This window comes from Herpailurus yagouaroundi, unplaced genomic scaffold (assembly GCF_014898765.1).
Source record: "Herpailurus yagouaroundi ecotype Mexico unplaced genomic scaffold, PumYag 162, whole genome shotgun sequence".
Taxonomy (NCBI): Eukaryota; Metazoa; Chordata; class Mammalia; order Carnivora; family Felidae; genus Herpailurus; species Herpailurus yagouaroundi.
In genome coordinates, this window is record NW_024412403.1 from 6,361,036 (window position 1) to 6,381,973 (window position 20,938).

At 47.6% G+C, this 20,938-nt stretch overlaps 1 protein-coding gene across 7 annotated transcripts in view; it reads left to right on the forward strand.

The window, feature by feature from the left end:
* The window catches only part of LCA5L (lebercilin LCA5 like), a 55,250-nt gene extending 38,429 nt beyond the window's left edge, over window positions 1-16,821 (forward strand). For 5 of the 7 annotated variants that reach the window (XM_040483893.1, XM_040483892.1, XM_040483891.1 and 2 more), the window contains 4 exons: window positions 7,903-7,984; window positions 9,918-10,021; window positions 10,201-10,318; window positions 16,111-16,821. In XM_040483893.1, the coding sequence (XP_040339827.1) occupies window positions 7,903-7,984; window positions 9,918-10,021; window positions 10,201-10,318; window positions 16,111-16,799 (993 nt within the window). In that variant the 3' untranslated portion in view covers window positions 16,800-16,821. Of the gene's footprint in view, window positions 1-7,902; window positions 7,985-9,917; window positions 10,022-10,200; window positions 10,319-13,543; window positions 13,655-16,110 lie in introns of those variants that run through there. The other 2 variants (XM_040483896.1, XR_005793148.1) reach the window with 2 other exon arrangements.
* The last annotated feature ends 4,117 nt before the right edge of the window (window positions 16,822-20,938 follow it).

Below are 20,938 nucleotides of genomic sequence, written 5' to 3' on the forward strand. Positions count from 1 at the left end.
GGGGGCGCCTGGCTGGCGCAGTCGGTTAAGCGTCCGACTTCAGCCAGGTCACGATCTCGCGGTCCGGGAGTTCGAGCCCCGCGTCAGGCTCTGGGCCTGTTTCCGATTCTGTGTCTCCCTCTCTCTCTGCCCCTCCCCTGTTCATGCTCTGTCTCTCTCTGTCCCAAAAATAAATAAACGTTGAAAAAAAATTTTTAAAAAAATAAAAATAAAAATAAAAATAAATAAATAAATAAAAGTTCCGGGGAGATAAAAAAAAAAAAAAAAAAGTTCTGGAGGTGATCAGTGGGTATGGTTGCATGACAGTGTACTTAATGCCACTGACCTGGGCACTTAAAATGATTGAAATGGTGAATTTTATGTTCTGTGCATTTTACCACAATAAAAAAAAAATAGAAAACCCACTGGATTGTACAATTTGAAAGGGAAAATTACATGGTACCTGAATAATATCAAGAAAGCTGTATACAAACAAGGTTTCTTAAAGACTAAGAGACCTATTCATCTCAATGTTTTGGACCTTGTTTGGATTCTGATTCAAGCAAACTTAAAAAAAAAATTATAGGACAGGGGCCCCTGGGTGGCTCAGTCGGTTGAGCGTCCAACTTCAGCTCAGGTCATGATCTCCTGGTTTGTGAATTTGAGACCTGCATGGAGCTTCTTGCTGTCAGCACGGAGCCCTCTCCACTCTGTTCCCCTCTCTCTTTGCCCCTCCCCCACTCACACTCTGTGTCTCTCTCTCTCTCAAAAATAAATAAACACTTTATGGGGCGCCTGAGTGGCTCAGTCAGTTGGGCATCTGACTTCGGCTCAGGTCATGATCTCAGAGTGCGTGAGTTTGAGCCCGTCGTCAGGCTCTGTGCCTACAGCTCGGAGCCTGGAGCCTGCTTCAGATTCCATCTCTCTCTTACCCTCCCCTGCTCGTGCTCTGTCTCTCTCTCTCTCTCTCTCTCAAAAATAAATAAACATTTAAAAAATAATAAATAGATGAAATATTTAAAAATTATTAGACAGTTGGAAAAATGAAACAAACTGGATGTTTATATTAAGGGATTATTATTTTTTTTTTTTTGGTAGGTGAAATGTTCATACTGTGGTTAGGTTTTAAAAGGGATGCCGTTGTCTCCTATAAATACATAGTGAAATACAGATTAAATTTATGCTGTCTAGGATTTGCCTCAAAATAATTCATAGCTGGGGAACGAGATCAGAGGGCGGTGTGTAGAGAGAGACAGACAGGGTAGGAGTTGTTCATTAGTGAAGTTGGTTCACTGGTTCATGGAGATTCACTGTACTATTTTCTCTACATTTGTGTATGTTTGACATTTTTTATAATAAAATCCTTTCAAAGGGAAAAATAAGAAAAGTTACATATTTTATGCCCTAAAGAATTGAACCAGGTCAAGAAGACGAGCTAAATACACGCTTTTCATCTCTTCCTGCCACAACCCCATGGAAATGACGCACAACATATTTTAAAGCAATAACCCATAACCCCAGAAAGGATACCATGATCGTACCAGAACTTCCAAAGAATTTCTGGAAGATAAAAAGATCAAAAACAGTGTTTCTGATTGATCGTGAAACCAGACACCAATAATCACAACCTAAATAACTGCAAAAAAATTGCTGGTAACTTAACAGGAACAGGGAGAGAAACCCCAAGCTCAGAATCAAGTGGACAGCAGGAGCGGAGCCTTGGGGCAGCTGTCTTCACATTTGGTTGAAACCATGGTCCTCAAACGTGGCCACACGTTGATCTGGGGAGCTTTGAACACTCCACTGCCCCAGCCACACCCATATCCGTGAAATCAGAATCTCCCGGTGTGGGTGCCTTACACCACATTCACCAGCAGATAGACAGGGACTCTGGTTTGGCCTGAGAAGGACCTTGTTCGCTCTGGCCTCCATTGTTGGTGATGACAGACTCTCTGTAACTTCCCTCCCGCCAGAACCCCACAGAAGTGATCAGTGAAGGACAGAAAGTGGACCCACAGAAGCAAAGAGCTGGGGAAAGTCACCAGCCAACAGCAGAGATTTGGGGACATTTGTTGAAGACAGAAAACAGGTGGAAGCATCTCTATGGGTGTCACAGAGCAGAAGAAGCCACAGCATGAGGTGCCTGGAGAAGGATTTGCCCCAGGGAACACAGGAGCAAGAGACACTTGAGCACAGGGGACTGGGTCATCAATCTCACCTGACTGCCCTCTCAACAGGACTCACAGCATCAGAGTCCAGCATTTTCCATCAGGCAGAAAGGCTGTGAATGAAAGACTTGAGGAGAAATGGGGCTGGGACACCTGGGGTAAATGCCAGTATCCCAGGTAATGCCCTTCCAAGGGGAAATTCTGGAATATGGGAGGCACTTAGTCAAATGACTCCCCTCAGAGTGAAACCTGGCAGTCGGCAAGTCCCACTGATTTACCCAGAGCCAGCCTTTCCATTCAGGAAAGAAGCCTAACTACAGAAATGAATGTCCACACAAAACAGTAGGTTAGTAAAATAATCCAGCCTCCAGCATCGTGAAGAAAGAACAAGAATGACAAGCAGACCAGCCCACCCTGTAGGCTTAGTTTAATATGCAGAAGAGATGATACTGTGTGCCCATAAAATAAGAATGTTATGAAAATGGGGAAAAAATCAGAAAACAGTAAGTGGAAATTTAAAAAGATAATTCCATCATACAAAATTCAGTAAAAGAGCTGGCAGATAAGGAAAATCTAGGGATATTGAGGAAATCTCCCCAAAACAGAGCCAGAGACAGATGAAAAACACATGAAGGAAAAGAAGATACCGAGGGAGTGTGCTATACAAAAGAATTTAAAACAATCCACTGGATCATTTCCCATAATGCAAATCATTCAACCCATGGCCTATCACCTATAGTTTCTTCCTCATTCAGGATATACTCCTACCCCCTTACAGTCCCGTTTCAGCAGGAAAAATAAGATAGACTTTTATACTTCATGGTCATCCCGGGTACTGAACCAAGGAATAAAGGGATGGAACCTTTAAGGATGTGTTAGTAACCTGGCTGTTCCAATCACTATGGTTGCATAAGATATTACTCCACAACTTAGTGGCTTAAGAAATGACAATACTAGGGCGCCTGGGTGGCTTAGTTGGTGAAGCGTCCGACTTTGGCTCAGGTCATGATCTTGCGGTTTATGAGTTCGAGCCCTGTGTTGGGCTCTGTGCTGACAGCTCAGAGTCTGGAGTCTGCTTCCGATTCTGTGTCTCCCTCTCTCTCTGCCCCTTCCCTGTTCATGCTCTGTTAAACGTTAAAAAATTAAAAAAAAAAAAAAAAAAAAAGAAAGAAATGACAATATTAATTTTGCTCACGAATCCACAATCTGGCAGGGCTTGCCAGGGTTAGCCCATCTCTGCCACCCTCGACATCAACTAAGGTGGTTCAAAGGCTGGGGCTGGAGTGCTCTAAAGTCTCGCACGTATGTCTGCAGTTGGTGTCAACCAACAGCTGAGACGGCAACTGGGGTGTTGGCCAGAACTGCCCACATGTGGCCTCCCCATGTGGTGTGGGCTTCCTCACAACATGGCAGCCAGGTTCCAAGGAGCAGAGTGGGGAGATACAGACAGAAAGAGAACCAGTCACACAGCATCTCTTCCACCCCATTCCCTTTGTCAAGGCGGCACCATGGGAGGAGCAATAGATTCTACCTCTTCATGGGGAGTCACAAGTTTCCAGAAGAGCATATGGGACCGGAAATACTGCTGAAGCAATTCTGAGAAAATGCAATCTGCCACATTAACATAAATCACTAGCACCTGACCTCGGGAAGGCACGGTTCCAAAGATCAAAGTTTCTGTTTTGGTACTCTGAAACTCATTTTCGAAGTCATCCAACACCAGTTCTAGACACTGCTCTCTTTCCAGAAAGTGGGCCAAAGTAAAGGGATAAATATCAGTCCTCCGCGGCTCCCAAATGAGGTACTGCAACTCTACCCAGCATCCAGGCTACAAGCTCACCCCTGCCAAAGTGGCACTGTCTGTGTAGACATTGTTTTCTGTCTTTTGGAAGCCATCTGCCCTGCTCTTTTAACATGGTTCCCCACCATGACCCAACCTCCACCGAACTCTGACCTGATAACCTTGGAGCTGGTGAGTCCTCTTTCCTATGAATATTCCACAAACATGCCATGAGCATTCCTACATGTGGATTTTTCTTATTGTTGTTGTTTTTTTTTTAATGTTTATTTATCGCACACCAGCAGAAGGGCAGACAGAATTCCAAGCAGGTTCCACACTGTCAGCGCAGAGCCCTGTTGGGGCTCGAACTCATGAACCGCGAGACCATGACCTGAACCAAAATCAAGAGTCAGACGCTTAACCGACTGAGCCACCCAGGCGCCCCAGTATTTTTTCTCTTAACTGACTGACCTCAACTACACAAGTATCCTGGATTGTGTTCTGAACCTGTTGTCTTTGATCTTGGACCCAGGTCTGTGGACAGCATCCAGACTTGAACCTTTGTTCCAGGCCTGAGGGAGGACTGTCCTTCCCTTTTGCCCCCAGCCAGCCCTGCACCTGTCACCCGTCAGCCAGCATTTCTTATCTGCCTTCTTCCTGCTCTCTGCTGCTGATGCACATGCTAGACCCTCCAAGGAACCAGCCTGAATCAAAATAAGTAACTGGATTTTCCAATCAACGCTTGCCCCTCTAAACATCAAAATCTTTCTTGTCTTAACCAGTGGGGGGTAAAAAAAAAACTTTCTAAGATGTCCTACACTATATTCTTCTTAAAGATAATATCCAGGAGTGCCTGGGTGGCTCAGTCGGTTGAGTGTCCGACTTCAGCTCAGGTCATGATCTCACAGGTCGTGAGTTCAAGCCCCATGTCGGGTTCTGTGCTGACAGCTCAGAGCCTGGAGCCTGTTTCAGATTCTGTGTCTCCCTCTCTCTCTGACCCTCCCCATTCATGCTCTGTCTCTCTCTCTCTGTCAAAAATAAACATTTTAAAAAATTTAAAAAAACATAATATCCAGAATAAACTTGGCCACCTTCAGGTAATAAACTGTCACCATTACCGTTCTTTCTTGCTAAGTGAGGTGTTATTACAAGAAAAGAAAGAAGAAGAGAAATATACTGATATTTTTGCTCCTAGAAACTTAAATTCTAGAAAAGGCTAATATTCTCATATTGTATCCATTTATGTACTCTGATAATAAATTAATTTTTAAATTTTTTTAATGTTTATTTTTGAGAGGGAGAGAGAGACAGAGTGCAAGCACGGGAGGAGCAGAGAGAGAGGGAGACACAGAATCGGAAGAAGGCTTCGGGCTCTGTGCTGACAGCTCGGAGCCTGGAGCCTGTTTCGGATTCTGTGTCTCCCCTCTCTTTCTGCCCCTCCCCTGCTCATGCTCTGTTTCTCTCAAAAATTAATAAACATTAAAAACTTTTTTTTAAAGTCTTGACAAAGTTTTGAAATCCTGGCTTGTTGAGGGAAAAAAAAAGATTGCATTAAGCACCAAACACTCCTCTTACACATGCACCAAGAGGCCAGCCTGTTAGACTCAAGACCACTGAGTTTTAGTCAAAGCCACAGTCAAAAGGAGTGGGCACTGGTGCCTGGGTGCCTCAGCCAATTAAGCATCGGACTCTTGATTTCAGCTCAGGTCATGATCCCAGGGTCGTGAGATCGAGCCCCGTGTCAGGCTCTGCCCTGAGTTTGGGGCCTGCTTAGGACTCTCTCCCTCTGCCCCTCTCCCCCATCCCTTTAAAAACACAAAAACGGAGTGGGTATATATGAGTTAAGGCTGTCTTCTGTATGGTTAGACAGAAAGGGTCAGGGGAAGGTGCCCAGAGAAGGAGGGTAGAGATAGGAGGAAGGGAGAGAGAGAGAGAATCAGATGGGGTTCTGGGCTCCCTGTGCCCCTCAGGGATATTAGGAAGGTGAAGAAACAACTCTGAGGTTTGGAAAAGTCTCAGCGCAGGAGGCCTTGGTGTGGCCTGGGACATTCAAAGCCCACTGTCAAGCCCCCCTTCAGCGTGGAGCCAGAGTAGTAATGCATTGCCAGTGGTAAGTTGAAAGGACAGACACGCCATCCAGGCAAAGGGCCAAAGAGAGCACTTCACTCACTTGCACAAGGAGTGAGACCCAGAGAGGGGACGGGAGCAGAGGGAAGAGCGAGAGCCAGGGAGCCTGCTTCCGAGTCTTCAACGTTACTGACCCAGGTGATCCCACAGCACAGGCTCTGGGACCGACCGTCGAGCCAAGGATCCGATGGCACCTCAAGGCATTGGCATCGACAGACAACAAGCAAAGATGGCCGAGATTTGACCTACGGAGCAGAGGCCATGAGCGTCACCGGCCACGTTCAGTACCTGCCACACAGGTCCCGGGCACCCCACTAGTTAGGACCAGTCACTCCTCAGACAAGGGCAAGAGGTTCCAGAGGGTCAGGGGACTCTTTCTCCTTTTACCAACAGGGTAACGGTGTGCACCCCCTCTTAACGCTAGATGCTGTCTCCACCAAGAGACGCTGTAAGTCTCAGAGACAACCTAAAATGGGGCCAGTTTTGATTAGAACAGACTGAGACAAGCTTCTGACTAGTCTCCGTGGCCATCCCTGTCCGCACCTCCAACTTGTGGGAACGGGGCTCATAAGGAAGTATGGGTCAGTTATGGAAACTAAAAATGTTACATATTTGTGCACATCTGAGTTGGAATGGGCAGGTTTTGTACTGATTCCATTTTTAATGTTTATTTATTTTGATGGAGCACGAGTGCATAAGTGAGGGAGGGGCAGAGAGAGAGACAGAGAGAGAGAGAGAGAGAGAGAGAGAGAGAGAATCCCAAGAGAATCTCTGCACTGATGTGCAGAGCCTGACTTGGGGCTCAATCTCACGGACCCATGAGATTATGACCTGAGCCGAAGTCCAACCCTTAAGCGACTGAGCCACCCAGGCGCCCCTGTACTTATTTTAATCAGTGCCCAGTGCCCACTCCTTTTGACTGTGGCTTTGACTAAAACTCAGTGGTCTTGAATCTAACAGGCTGGCCTCTTGGTGCATGTGTAAGAGGAGTGTTTGGTGCTTAATGCAATCTTTTTTTTTCCCTCAACAAGCCAGGATTTCAAAACTTTTGTCAAGACTTTAAAAAAAAGTTTTTAATGTTTATTAATTTTTGAGAGAAACAGAGCATGAGCAGGGGAGGGGCAGGAAGAGAGGGGAGACACAGAATCCGAAACAGGCTCCAGGCTCCGAGCTGTCGGCACAGAGCCCGACGCGGGGCTCGAACTCACGAGCCGTGAGATCATGACCTGAGCCGAAGTCGGGCGCTTAACTGACGGAGCCACACGGCACCCCTGTTTTGCCAAGACTTTAAAAAGTCAATCCTGACATTTAAAGCTGAACAGTGGTGCCTTTGTTCTAGGCTTCACCCACCCTGCACTCGTACTGTCGAAACACAGGCCGGTCTCATCGAACCTCGTGCCACGTGGGAATGTTCTACCACACCGTGCAGTCGTGTGGCCACCAGAGATGTGCCGCGCTGAGCACTGGAAATGTGGGCAGTGCCACGGGGGACTGAACGGTGCATTTCATTTTAATTAGTTTAGACCACAGCGTGGCTAGTGGCTGTCCTGGACCACGAGAAAGGCCAGCAAACTTCACGGCGCAGACCCGGGGGACAGAACCTGCAGTGAGGGCCGCTGCCTTGCAAACCCCTCAGCAGCACTGTCCCCGTCGCAATGGTTTGTTGCTGTTTCAAGGTACTCTTTGGTGTCAGGGATGATCTAGAAGGATATGGCCTATTTCTGCTCCTGCCAGCACCTACAGGGTTTATTCAAAGAATGCTGAGCTTGCTCAACGTGTTTTATAGAAGAAACCCAGGCTGCTAAAAGCAAGTCTTTATAGAGAGATTGGTTTTGTGGTTCTCTTTAGGAGAAGGGCCGAGAGCTTGAAATCAGGAACATCTATGCGAATCGGATACTTAAAAATTTACATGACAAAGATTATCCGACAGGTACGCTTTATTTTTGCTCAAAATCGACTTGTAAGTATGTAGTCCTATGTTCCTACTTTATATCACGGAAATGATGGGTATTTTAAAAACATCAGTTTATTAGGCATTGAAACATTTTGTGATTCCAGAAGAACAATGAGCTGCGACATGGGGGAACGGGTAGGAGGGACTGCACGTGCTCCCTGGTCCTCCCAGCCTCTGCTCAGTCCCGCGTGCCCTTTCTGCAGGCGGAGTGAGAGGGCCACCTTCCGGCCTGGAGGAGAGTGTCTGGCAGAGAGCGAACTTTCCAAGCGCATCTCTTAGTGTGTGGCTTGTTTTTTTTTAATATAGATAGATAATATATATTTTATATAATTATAGTATATATAATATATATATTATATTATATTATATTATTATAATATATATAATTATGATTATAATTATATAATGTATTATATAAATTATAATATATATTATATTATATATTTTAAATATGTTTATATGTATTTATATAAATTATTAATTTATAATTTATTTTATTAATATATTTTATATATTTTATATTTGTATATATTTATATATATTAAATATATATATTTATATATATATTATATATATATATACACATATATTTTACAGAGACAGACCAAGCAGGGGAGTGGCAGAGAGCGAGGGAGGGAGGGAGAGGGGGGGAAAGAGAGAGAGAAAGAGAATCCCAAGCAGGCTCCGCACTGCCAGCACAGGGCCCCACGTGGGGCTCGATCCCACGAACCATGAGATCATGACCTGAGCTGAAACCGAGTCGGACATTCAACTGACTGAGCCTCCCAGATGCCCCAAAATGCACCCATTTTAAGTATGCAATTCAGCAGGTTTTGACCATAGTCCATGCAGAACCTCTCCCTGCTCAGGAGGCCACCCACGCGCCCCCTGCCATCACGAGTCCCTGTCCTTGTCCCTGGGACAACCACTGATTTCCCTTGTCACAGCAGCTTCGTTTACCTGTTCTCAAGTTTCCCGTAGGTGGGATCACACAGCACGTGCTATTCGGTCGGCTTCTCGTGTCCAGCCTAATACTTTGGAGACTCACCCATGCTGCTGCTGCCATCATCCGTGTGTCCCTCTTCATTGCTGAGTAGTACTTTTCCTTCAAGATGGGGTGTACTTATTCCCCCCACCCCCACCGCCACCCCCCAGATCTGCCAGCATCAGGCTTGGCTCAGAAGAGGTACAACAGAAACACCCTGTTTTGGTAGAAAAAGTCACTACGTGCTCACTTTTAAAGGCAGTAATTTCAGGGGCACCGGGGTGGCTCCGCTGGTTAAGCACCTGACTCTTGATCTCAGCTCAGGTCGCCATCTCAAGGTCATGAGTTCAAGCCCTGCACTGGGCTCCATCCTGGGTGTGGAGCCTGCTTTAAATAAATACATAAATAAAGGCAACAACCTTGACATTTTCTTGCCTTCCTTTGTTTGCTTCTGCTGTGTAATCCAGAACAACAGCCAGCAGAGATGATCATACCAGCCATGGGGCCATTTAGATGGGATAACACTTTGAGGAAAGTGAGGTATAGATTTAGCGGTGGACGATCTAACCGCTGGTTACCAAGAGCACTGACGCAGGACGTCCCTGTGACTCACTCCCTCACGACTGTGTGTCTGTGGCGGGGACAGCGGGTCCTCCCAGAGCAACGTGGACCTAGCCTAAAGCCTCCTCGCTCTGGAGCCGAACACTGTGATTTGTGCAACCTTGGTGGCCCCAAAATGAGACAAAACAGGCAAAATGATAGGGAAGAAAGGAAACTGGCAAATGTTAAACATACATTGGAAGAAAAAATTTTAATATCTGGTATACTTTGTTTTACACAACAAATGTGTTATTTTCTCTGTAAAGTCAATATTGCACCCACATGTAAAATATGTTCCTTACACATAATGTACCTGTTCTGCAGTTTCTTCAACAAAATCCGTACAAGCAGACAGAAGTTTTTTGTTTACAAGCATGAAACACCAGGAAACCCAAAAATCAGAAGATGTTCCATCTTTGACAACTAAGGTACAACAAATTTGAATTCTTGCAGTGTCTATTTACAAAAATAGACTATGAACAGTCTCTTACTCTACACAGAAAGTATTCGTATTCAGTGAATAAAATACAATTTAAAACTATCTGTACCCAAAAAAATGGGTTTTTTTTTGTTTTTTTTTTTTTTTTGCTGCTTTCCTAAATTATAGGGTAAAAAGACAACTGGAAACGTTGGTCATAAAGAAAAATCCACCGGAATGACCTGTGCGGTTCCTCCCTGTATCAGCAAACTACCAAACCAAGAGGAGTCCAAGAAAAAATACGAAGGTAATTTTAACTGCTTTTACAAGTGTCCTTTACTCTTACCTGATCTTTTTAAGGTGTGAATTACTCTGTGTGTGTGTGTGTGTGTGTGTGAAAGCACACATAAAACACATACATACAGGGGTGCCTGGGTGGCTCAGTCAGTTGAGCATCTGACTTCATTCAGCTCAGGTCATGATCTCGCAGTTTGTGAGTTCAAGCCCCACATCGGGCTCGCTGCTGTCAGCCTGTCAGTGCAAAGCCTGCTTAGGATCCTCTGTCCCCCTCTCTCTGCCCCTCCCCTGCTTGCACCTTCCCAAAAATTAGGGGGGAAAAATCATACAACATAAAGAATTATTATGAAATGAACACCTATGTGGCCATTCTCCTGCTTAAGAACTAGGTCATTTGGGGGCACCTGGGCATCTCCGTTGGTCGAGCATCCAACTCCTGATTTCAGCTACGGTCATGATCCTGGGGTCGTGGGATGGAGCCCCACGTGGGGGTCCGTGCTGAGCGTGGAGCCTGTTGAGATTCTTTCTCTCTCTCCCCTTCTGCCACCCTCCCTTACTCGCTCTCTCCAAAATAAAAAAAATTTTTTTGGGGCGCCTGGGTGGTGCAGTCGGTTAAGCGTCCGACTTCAGCCAGGTCACGATCTCGCAGTCCGTGAGTTCGAGCCCCGCGTCAGGCTCTGGGCTGATGGCTCAGAGCCTGGAGCCTGTTTCCGATTCTGTGTCTCCCTCTCTCTCTGCCCCTCCCCTGTTCATGCTCTGTCTCTCTCTGTCCCAAAAATAAATAAAAACGTTGAAAAAAAAATTTTTTTTAAATAAAAAAATTTTTTTTTCTTTTTAATTTAAAAAGAGCTAGGACGTTAGTGTTGCCCAGGACACGCGTGGGCCCTTCCTAAGCACTTCCCCGCCCCCCGCCCACCAGAAAACAACCAACATGTTCAGTTTGCTGCCGGTCACTCCCTTGCTGTTCCTCCCCATGTCCTGTCCTCGTACACATCTTTAAACAGTATGTTCCGTTCTGATAAACTGAGTAGCAAACCCAAACCCAGCTGCGTAGAGGGCGACGCTCCCGTTAACGAAGACTTGACATAAAGACTCCAGGAGGAGATGCACAGACTGGCTTCAGCCTCCCAGGATGCTCCTCCGGGAGCACCGAGGAGGCCATGCAGCTCCCTGGGAGGCTGGGGAGCACCGGAGCCGTGGTGTCTACACTCCGGGACAGGGCCAGTCCGAATTCCCTGTGCTAAGATCAGCACACTCACCTCCAGCTCCTGGGGGGAGGTCCCAGCAGAATGCTCCTGGGGGGTGGAATGAGAGTCCCCAGCCGACCCAGGCTGCCGTTCACGATGGAGAGGGCAGCACCTTCATCGGGCCACGGGCAGGACAGGCCAAGGACATCGGGGGCCTGGGAGCTTTGCAGAGCAGGGATCCCAGTGACACCAGCCCTTGATGCTTCAGCCTCTTTGCGTCCGGGCTGGTCGCCCTCTGCCTCTGGCGTGCAGCTATCGTGCTGGGACCTCCCGTCCCCTGCAGGCTCCTGTCACCCCCTCCTCTGCTAGGTCTTGTTCTTAAACCGCGTCCTCCTCCTCCTCGGCCAGTGCCATCATCTCTGAGAGCCACATCTTGGGAATGGGTGCATGTGGGGGAAATGTGTTTACCTTCACCTGGAGATGTGATTCTGCCCTCGTACCTGATTAATAACTGGCTAGAAAGAAACTTCTAGGCTAGAGATGATTTCCCTCCAGAATTTTAAAGGCACTGCCCCACTGCGTGCATGCCACATTATTGCTGCAGGGGAATGCGGAGTCCCTCACGGCCGTGTGAGCACAATCGCCGTGAGAGAACTGTCCCCCAGGGCCCCGGGTCACCTGCTCCCCCTCGGCAGAGTGGGGGGCTTCAGGAGAGGCTCTGGAGGGGCCACACCTTTGGTGTGGGGCCAGACTGGCTTTAGAATGTTTCTTTTTTTTTTTTTTTAATGTTTATTTATTTTTGAGAGAGAAAGAAAGAGAGACAGCATGATTGGGAGAGGGGCAGAGAGAAAGGGAGACACAGAATCCAAAACAGGTTCCAGGCCGAGGTGTCAGCACAGAGCCTGATGCGAGGCTCAAGTTCACGAACTGTGAGATCATGACCTGAGCTGAAGTCGGATGCTTGACTGACTGAGCCACCCAGGCGCCCCTAGAACACGTTTCAATAACACAAAGGCTTGGCACGACTCACCTGCAAAGCCACCGTGTCTGGTGCAGTGGGCAGAAGCCAACAACTCCATTTTCACCTCCTCCTGGGGTCACTGGTCTAAGTTTTTCACTTGTCCTTTAGTCCGTTTGTAATTCGTATTCTCCTAGAAACTTCATCCGTTCATTTGATGGATGTTCATTGAGCATATACTGTGCCCTGAGTACTGCCCTGGGCACTGGGGGTACAGCGATGAAGACAAACCACCCTGCCCGCACATGTGTCCGCTCCAGCGCAGACAGACAGACACTGGGTAAAACAAGTAAGGTGTGCAGTAGGTTGAGGGCATGAAGTGAGGGTGGGAAGACAAGTAGAACAGAGGAGGGTAGGGAAGGGCAGCTGCGGTGGGGCGGGGGGAAGGGGCCAGCCACGCGGACCCCCGAGAAGAGCATTCCAGGCCAAGACCCCATGGCCCGGAGGACAGATGTCATGGGGTGGGGGTGGGGGGAGCTGAAGAGAGGGGAGGGGAGGCCAGATGTGGTACAGCTTTGTAGCGTGCTGGGCACACGGGCCTTCTCTCCGGGGGGGAGACGGGGAGCCGTGCCAGGATTCGAGTCAAGGAGGGACCAGGGAAGGTGACAGACCAGGGCTGGGAACATCAGAGGTGCAAAATGAGCAGTCTCCCCCAACTCGTTCACATCTGCATCAAGTATCACAGGGCACAGCTAACAGTCATTTAGAATTAACTAGAGTCTGCTGGCTTCTTCCCTCACCACGAATTCTTAAAACAACTTCTCTTGCTAGAATTCCTAGTTCCCTGGATTAAAATGAGTAATTTTATTTCTGTGTGTTCATGCGAGAAAATCCTCCAACTCTGTGCACGCATGCCACTGTCCCCATCGTCCCTCCCAAATGGGCGGCCGGTCAGTAACCAGGTGGTGGGGCGGCCCATCCTCGGGAGGCAGAGGGCAGGGCCTCCGGAGTGCCCGGGGAAGGACCGGGGAAGTTCACCTTCAAGTGGCTTTTTCATTAACAACACACTGTGAACGTCCTTCCCCGTCAGCTCACGTGTACACAGCCCATTCTCTGTAACCACTGCCCGGAACCCCCTCGACGGCACGTGCTATGATTTCTGTAACCATGACCCCTCGACAGACACCTGGGACGCTTCGCCATTACCAAACCGTGCCGCAGTACACATGCTGGGTGTGTGTTTATCGCATTCGGTCCTAGAAGCAAACCTGTTGACCATGTCGCCATCCAGAAAACGCTGTACCATTGACACACCCACCAACGGGGACCCGGAAGTTCCAATTTCCCTGTATTCTCACCGAACCTGGAAATCACTTGTCCATTTGGATGGGTGAAAAATGCTCTCGTTGTTTTAACTGGTACCACACCCAGCTGGTAATGATGAACATCCGCTGATGATTTCTTAGCAAATGTTACTTCTTCTTTCATAATTTGGGTTCATAAATCTATTTACCCGGTATGTTCTAGGAAAGCCGAGCATTTCAGGCTCGTTGTCGGCACCTTCCCCTGTGTTCTAATGTTGGATGCGTTTGGTTTCTCACCTCTCGTTGTCCCTTTCATGTGCCTGTCGGGAGATGTCAGTAAGTGTGCTACACGTGCCACCTTGAAATAGAAACCGACTGGATTTAAACATCACCAAACAGGGGCGCCCGGGTGGCTCAGTGGGTCTGATCTCACAGTTTGTGGGTTCGAGCCCCACATCGGGCTCTGGGCTGATGGCTCAGAGCCTGGAGCCTGCTTCGGATTCTGTGTCTCCCTCTCTCGCTCTCTCTGCCCCTCCCCCGCTCATGCTCTGTCTCTCTCTCTCTCTTGCTCTCTCTCAAAAATAAATAAACATTAAAAAATTTTTTACAAAAAGAAAAGAAAAGGTTAACGGTGCCTACGGCTTGCGGGAAGAACCCGGGGTGAGGTTTTTGCCCTCTTCTTTATACCGTATACTTTCCTGGGTGGCTTAAACTGTTCTCCGGGAGGATATATTATCTTTATAACCAGGAACGTAACAGCTCTGGGGCCGCTGTTTAGTAAAAACTGGCAATGACCCCGAGAGACTGAAGATGCAAATGGCCAGACCGCAGACAAAAATAGAAGCCCACCCACAGGCTGCAGCAGGCCGGCCCCGGAAACCCTCTCCCGCCGGGCAGGTACAATCCGCAGCCCAGGACGCCAGCCGGCTGGACGTCACACGGCACCTCTAGGAACGACCCAGGCGGCCAAGCGAGGACTTCCCTAACCGCTGGCCCAGAATGGCCGGGATTCGACGGATAACCTGCCGCCTCCCTGGTTTTTGGTTCTTCTGTCGTCTTGGCGGCAACCAGACAAAGGCGAATCCGTACCCCCTGATTAATCGATCGCTGAGGGGGCCCCACTGCCAGCTGCCCATGGCTCTTCCAGGCCTATCGCCCCCATCAGGGCCCGCCTGCAGCCCTTCCTTTTCTCCGGCCGAAGCTTTCCTACTCCCCTGCCTGCCTTTGGGTCTCTGCCAAAGTGCAGGTGACGCGGCTGACTACCTCGCGGTGGCAAATTCATTTCGTCCCACAACTTGAACGGTTCTGTTAGGCCAAAGGGGACCATGAGGACAACCTATGAGGAAAAGGTTATGGCACTGGGGGTCTACTGGCAGCGGGGTGAGGGAAAGAGACAAGCATGTCTCCGGCTTCTGGCTTGGGGTTCTGACCATGAGTTGATGCCGTCCGTGGAGTCAGTAAAGGGAAGGCACACACGGGAGAGGTATGTGTCGGGGTCTTCGGGAGACAGGAAGCACACGTGGTGGGACGGACAGAGGAGGGTTAGAAGATTCTGGAGGCACGGGATAGGCCAGGGGAGACCAGCCACGGATGCGGAGGCACCCCGGGGCAGGGGAACAGCTGGAGCCATCACCCTGAGCCTCAAGGTGCAAAGGGAGAAAATTGGACAGAACCACTGAACGAGAGTATGGTGGCAGGAAGAGCTCGGTCCATTTCAGCTCCGCCCGGGGCCTACAGGAAGAGTCCATCTTCCACCTGCCCTTCAGTCTCCTGCCAGTGCCTCCCATGAGCCCAACCCAGCAGGAAGCCAGAGCACGTGAGAGGTGGATGCAGGTGCATCCATAAGAGCCATTCTACGGGGACGTAGGGAAGCTCCGTGGGGGCAGGTGGGGAATAGTTAGCCCACACAGCATGGGGGTGATGAGTTCCATCTTGAAATTGTCCACTTTGAGGATCCCACAGGGTCTCCAGGTGGGTATGTCTCACGAGCAAGTCAACCTGGTGGTGTAGAAACTAAAAGAAAGACCTCAGTTGCAGAACTCTATGTGAGAGTCATCTAAATATAAGAATATTAGAATGGGGACCTCTCCCTGAGAAAGGGTGAGGTATCGGGGCACCTGAGCGGTTCAGTCAGTTGAACAACCGACTTCAGCTCAGGTCACAATCTCACGGTCCGTGCGTTCGAGCCCCGCGTCGGGCTCTGTGCTGACAGCTCAGAGCCTGGAGCCTGCTTCGGATTCTGTGTCTCCCTCTCTGTCTGCACTGCCCCCCCATACTGTCTCTCTCTCTCAAAAATAATAACTACACATTTAAAATAATAACGATCACTAAACAGACTCTTTTTCGCATACAGATTTATCAAAGGAAGAGGACCATTTGGAAGTACGGGCACCTCCAGAGAACCCTGAGATACAAAGGGAGAAAAAAGATCAAGAGAAGAAAACCACTTTAGTGCCCGAAGAACAAGAAGTGCCACCAAAGAGAATTCAAGAGACTCACCCTGACAGGGAGGACACGCGGGAAGACGACACAGTGAAGGAAGAGTTCAGAAGTCTGCAAGTCAGTGACGCGGGTGAGGGGCCCAAGAAAAACGCAGCTGCAAACGTCAAAATACCCTTCCGGCAGAGAAAGCATTACTTGTTCACGGAAGCCACTGAGAACCTGCATCTGGGCCTGCCCGCGTCAGGGGGGCCGGCCGGCGCAGGCAAGGCCCACGGGCTCGCGGAGGGACCGAAACCAGAACGTTCTGTGAGCGGGTACGAACCCTCTTTCGGCAAGTCTTCCCGACCCAAAGCAAAAGACACTTTCAGCGAGAAGAAAAGCAGTCTCATGGAGGAACTGTTCGGGTCAGGCTGTGCCTTTAAACATGACCCGACCAGCACGGCTGCCCCCAGGGGGGCCGAGGAGACCGCAGAAGGCATGGCGCACCATCCGCCTCCCGGTCAGGCCTCGGCCAGCAATGCTTTTGGAGATTCTAAAGTAACTGTGGTAAACTCCAAGTCGTCTTCGCCCACCGAAGAGAAAAGGAAAATAATTATTTAAATAGAAGCCTTATCCTAACATTCTGATTTGATATTCTCATTCTTACTTGCCTTCCATCTTACAACGTTAGCGTGTGTGTGTGTGTGTGTGTGTGTGTGTGTGTGTGTGTGTTGTAGTACTTAGACTGACTGGATAAGTAAGGTTTTGTTTTATTATAATCTAATTCTAAAAATCCAGGGGCACCTGGGTGGCTCAGTTGGTTAAGCGTCTGACTCCTGATTTCGGCTCAGGTCATGATCTCATGGTTTGTGGGTTCGTGCCCCGCGTCAGGCATCTCACGAACAGTGCAGAGCCTGCTTGGGATTCTCTGTCTCCCTTTCTCTGCCGCTTCCTTGTTCCTGCCCTTTCTCTCAAATAAACACAAAATAAATAAATAAATAAATAAATAAATATCCATTGTGATTAGCCAATGAAAACATTTCAAATATAAAATTGTATCTTTTTTCCCTACAAATGAAACACGTCCATTATCTTTTGGAAAACTGATTACATGGCTTTCATATTCTACGGACCTCGATGGCTCATAAGACCAAGTTAGTCACCAAGAACACACACGTCTCATATATATAACAATGTTCTCAGCAATCACACTGGGTTTTAACTAAAAAACATGGAAGCAGCTGTGAAAGGGAACAATATGATCAGTAGACTCTATTAAAAAAAAAAAAAAAAGGCACAGTGATTACCAAGCTTGGTTTCATGAAAATTATTTTTGAGTGCTCTCCTATTCGGTTAACCAGGCCTTTGTGGTGACTTTCCTCATGTACACCTGAGATTCACTCTTTTTTTTTCTACTGGTTGCATATACGCACCTTGACCTGTATTCTGTTAATCTTGTTCTGAAAGAGCATATGGGCCTAATCATTGTCCACTCCAGCCAGTCGCTCTGTCCTAACAGATTCAGGATACTGACAGCATCTCCTGTGGGGACAAGATGGGGGCTGGACTCCCAGTGCTAAGTAGCTTACTTACCTGCAGTGATTTTTAAGGGCCGCTTCTTGATAACGGAGACCGTGCTATTTCCAAAGAGGTGTATTGGGTTAGAGTGTGATAACACTTAAAAAAATTGAGAATAGTAAAACAAAACTTTTAAAAGAGAGTGAAAGCCATGGTGGAAAACCACTGTTCTTAAAACCAAAGATGAGATAAATATTGTAACTGCCATGCGTTTGACCGTTAGGAAAACTACCCTGGGGAACAGAGTAGGAAGGGGAGAACAGGAGGCAGAGGGAGAATGAGCCCTCCCCCAGGCTTGTAAGGGGAGATTCGCAAATGCAGGTCAATTGACATAAATGCCTGGCCCTGAATTCTGGGAAATTTACTAAAAGGATCCTTAAAAATGGTGTACGGAGTAATATTCCATGTTATAACATCTACTTGCCTTGTAGCAAATGTAGAAGTTTTCTTTTTTTTTTTTTTTTTCAACGTTTTTATTTATTTTTTTTGGGACAGAGAGAGACAGAGCATGAACAGGGGCGGGGCAGAGAGAGAGGGAGACACAGAATCGGAAACAGGCTCCAGGCTCCGAGCCATCAGCCCAGAGCCTGACGCGGGGCTCGAACTCACGGACCGCGAGATCGTGACCTGGCTGAAGTCGGACGCTTAACCGACTGCGCCACCCAGGCGCCCCAGCAAATGTAGAAGTTTTCAAGGGGTCTTTTCTTATGCCTACCCACAACAAAAGTATAAAGCAAAACATTAAACCAGAGCCATCCGAAAGTGCTTCTGTAGGGAACTATTTAATAAAAATATAATCCAGGACTGTTGCTTTCTGGTCATCTCAACTTTTTAAAAAATTATGCATAGGAGCACCTGGGTGGCCCAGTCAGTTAAGGGTCCAACTCTTGACTTCAGCATAGGTCATGATCTCACAGTTCATGAGTTCAAGCCCCACATTGGGCTCTGTGCTGACAGCTTAGAGTCCGGAGCCTGCTTGGGATTCTGTCTCTCCCTCTCTCTGCCCTGCCCCTCCTCTCTCTCTCGCTCTCAAAACAAACAAATAAACATTTTTTAAAATTATGCATAGGAATGGTTATAGAGTAATAAAATGCTAACTTTTTGTTTCTGAAAAATAAAATTGTGGCTGATTTTTTTTTTCTTTTGAGAGAAACAGAGCATAAGCGGGGGAGGGGCAGAGAGAGAGAGAGAAAGAAAGAGAGACAAAGAATCCGAAGCAGGCTCCAGGCTCTGAGCTGTCAGCACAGAGCCCAACATGGGACTCAAACCCACGAACCATGAGATCATGACCCGAGCCGAAGTCGGACACTTAACAGAATCACCCCAGTGCCCCAATTGTGGTCAACTTTTAAATTTATTCCTATGATTTTCGACAATGAACATACTCTATAACCAACAGGAAAAAAAGGTTTTATAATAAAAACAAGAGAGCCACTTCCTGTAGTCTGGAAGACAAGGAACTCCAGCATTCCTGCTCATTAAGAAAGCTAAAAATGTTGTACCAGCTCTAACGAACATGTGTTCAGTTTTCAACTAGGTCGCACAGCCGGTAAACATGAAGTGAAAGCAGGTACCCAGAGAGGCAGGTAAACAGAGCTCTGAAGTCAGCTCTTGCCTAAGGCATTTGCCACAACTGGAGAACTGAGTCTCCAGGACAAAACCCAGTGGGACAAAGTCTGTCCACCCAAGTAGGGGCCTGCCAGGAGCCCCACCCATGGGACTGAAGGCTGGGACATCCAGGGCCTCCAGCCTCCAGGACCTGGAGAAATTGTCTCAGACTCTGACAGTCTGTAGCCAGTCTGCCCTCAACCTCCCGGGAAGCCTGAAAACTGGATTACCTACAGAGGGCAGTAGAAATGCAAACTGTCTGGAAAAGCCTGTCTTTAACCCAGGTCTCAAGAAATCCCCACAGATAATTTTGTTTTGTTTTGTTTTAATGTTTGTTTTTGAGAGGGAAAGAGAGAGACAGAGGTGAGTAGAGGAGGGGCAGAGAGAGAGGGAGACACAGAATCCGAGGCAGGCTGCAGGCTCCGAGCTGTCCGCACAGAGCCCGACTCGGGGCCTGAACCTGTGAACTGCGGGATCATCACCTGAGCTGAAGTCGGATGCCCAACCAACTCAAGTCATCCAGGTGCCCCATCCTCACAGATTATTTTAAAACTCTGGCCAGGTCAAGGAATAGTGAACTAGTTGACTAGGATTCTACCCCTCATCCAGGCAACAGAAGGGTTATCAACCCCAAAAGGAAATGTTGGTGGGTTTATGTGTAAAGAGCTCCACTTAATTTATCATAAATGTAAAGCAGACCATAAAGAGAGCTTTAGGTGTTCAAGATCATGACCTGAGCGGAAATCAAGAGTCAGGCACTTAACCGACTGAGCCACCTAGGCGCCCCTGTATCCAGTATTTTTTAATAGAAATGCAAAGCCTATAGCTATCCATAAATAAATAGAAAAAAAGAAAAGCACAAATGTTAATATCAGTAATCCCCACTCTGTGCAATCATGGACTTTGTTTCCTTGCTTCCAAGTAGGAGTTGTTTGTTTTTTTAATTTTTTTTTTTAATGTTTACTATTTATTTTTGAGAGAGAAAGAGAGACAGAGACAGAGTGCGAGCAGGGGAGGGGCAGAGAGAGAGGGAGACACAGACTCCAAAGCAGGCTCCGGGTTCTGAGCTGTCAGCATAGAGCCTCACATGGATCTCAAACTCACAAGCTGTGAGATCATGAGCTGAGCTGAAGTCGGTCGCTCAACCGACTGAGCCACCCAGGCGCCCCTAGGTATTACTTTTATAATTAAAAAAAAAAAATTATTTTAAAAACACATCCATCAATATTCATATACACACCAGGTATCGTTGGAAGAGTCGTTTTTTTCTTTTTAAATGAGCACTTACTATTTTTTTAGGTATTACTTTTTTTTTTAATGTTTATTTATCTCTGAGACAGAGACAGACAAAGCATGAGTGGGGGAGGGGCAGAGAGAGAGGGAGACCGAATCTGAAGCAGGCTCCAGGCTCCGAGCTGTCAGCACAGAGCCCGATGCGGGCCTCGAACTCACAAACCGTGAGATCATGACCTGAGCTGAAGTCGGTCGCTCAACCGACTGAGCCACCCAGGCACCCCTAGGTATTACTTTTATAATTAAAAAAAATTATTTTATTTTATTTTTTTTTTTTTTTT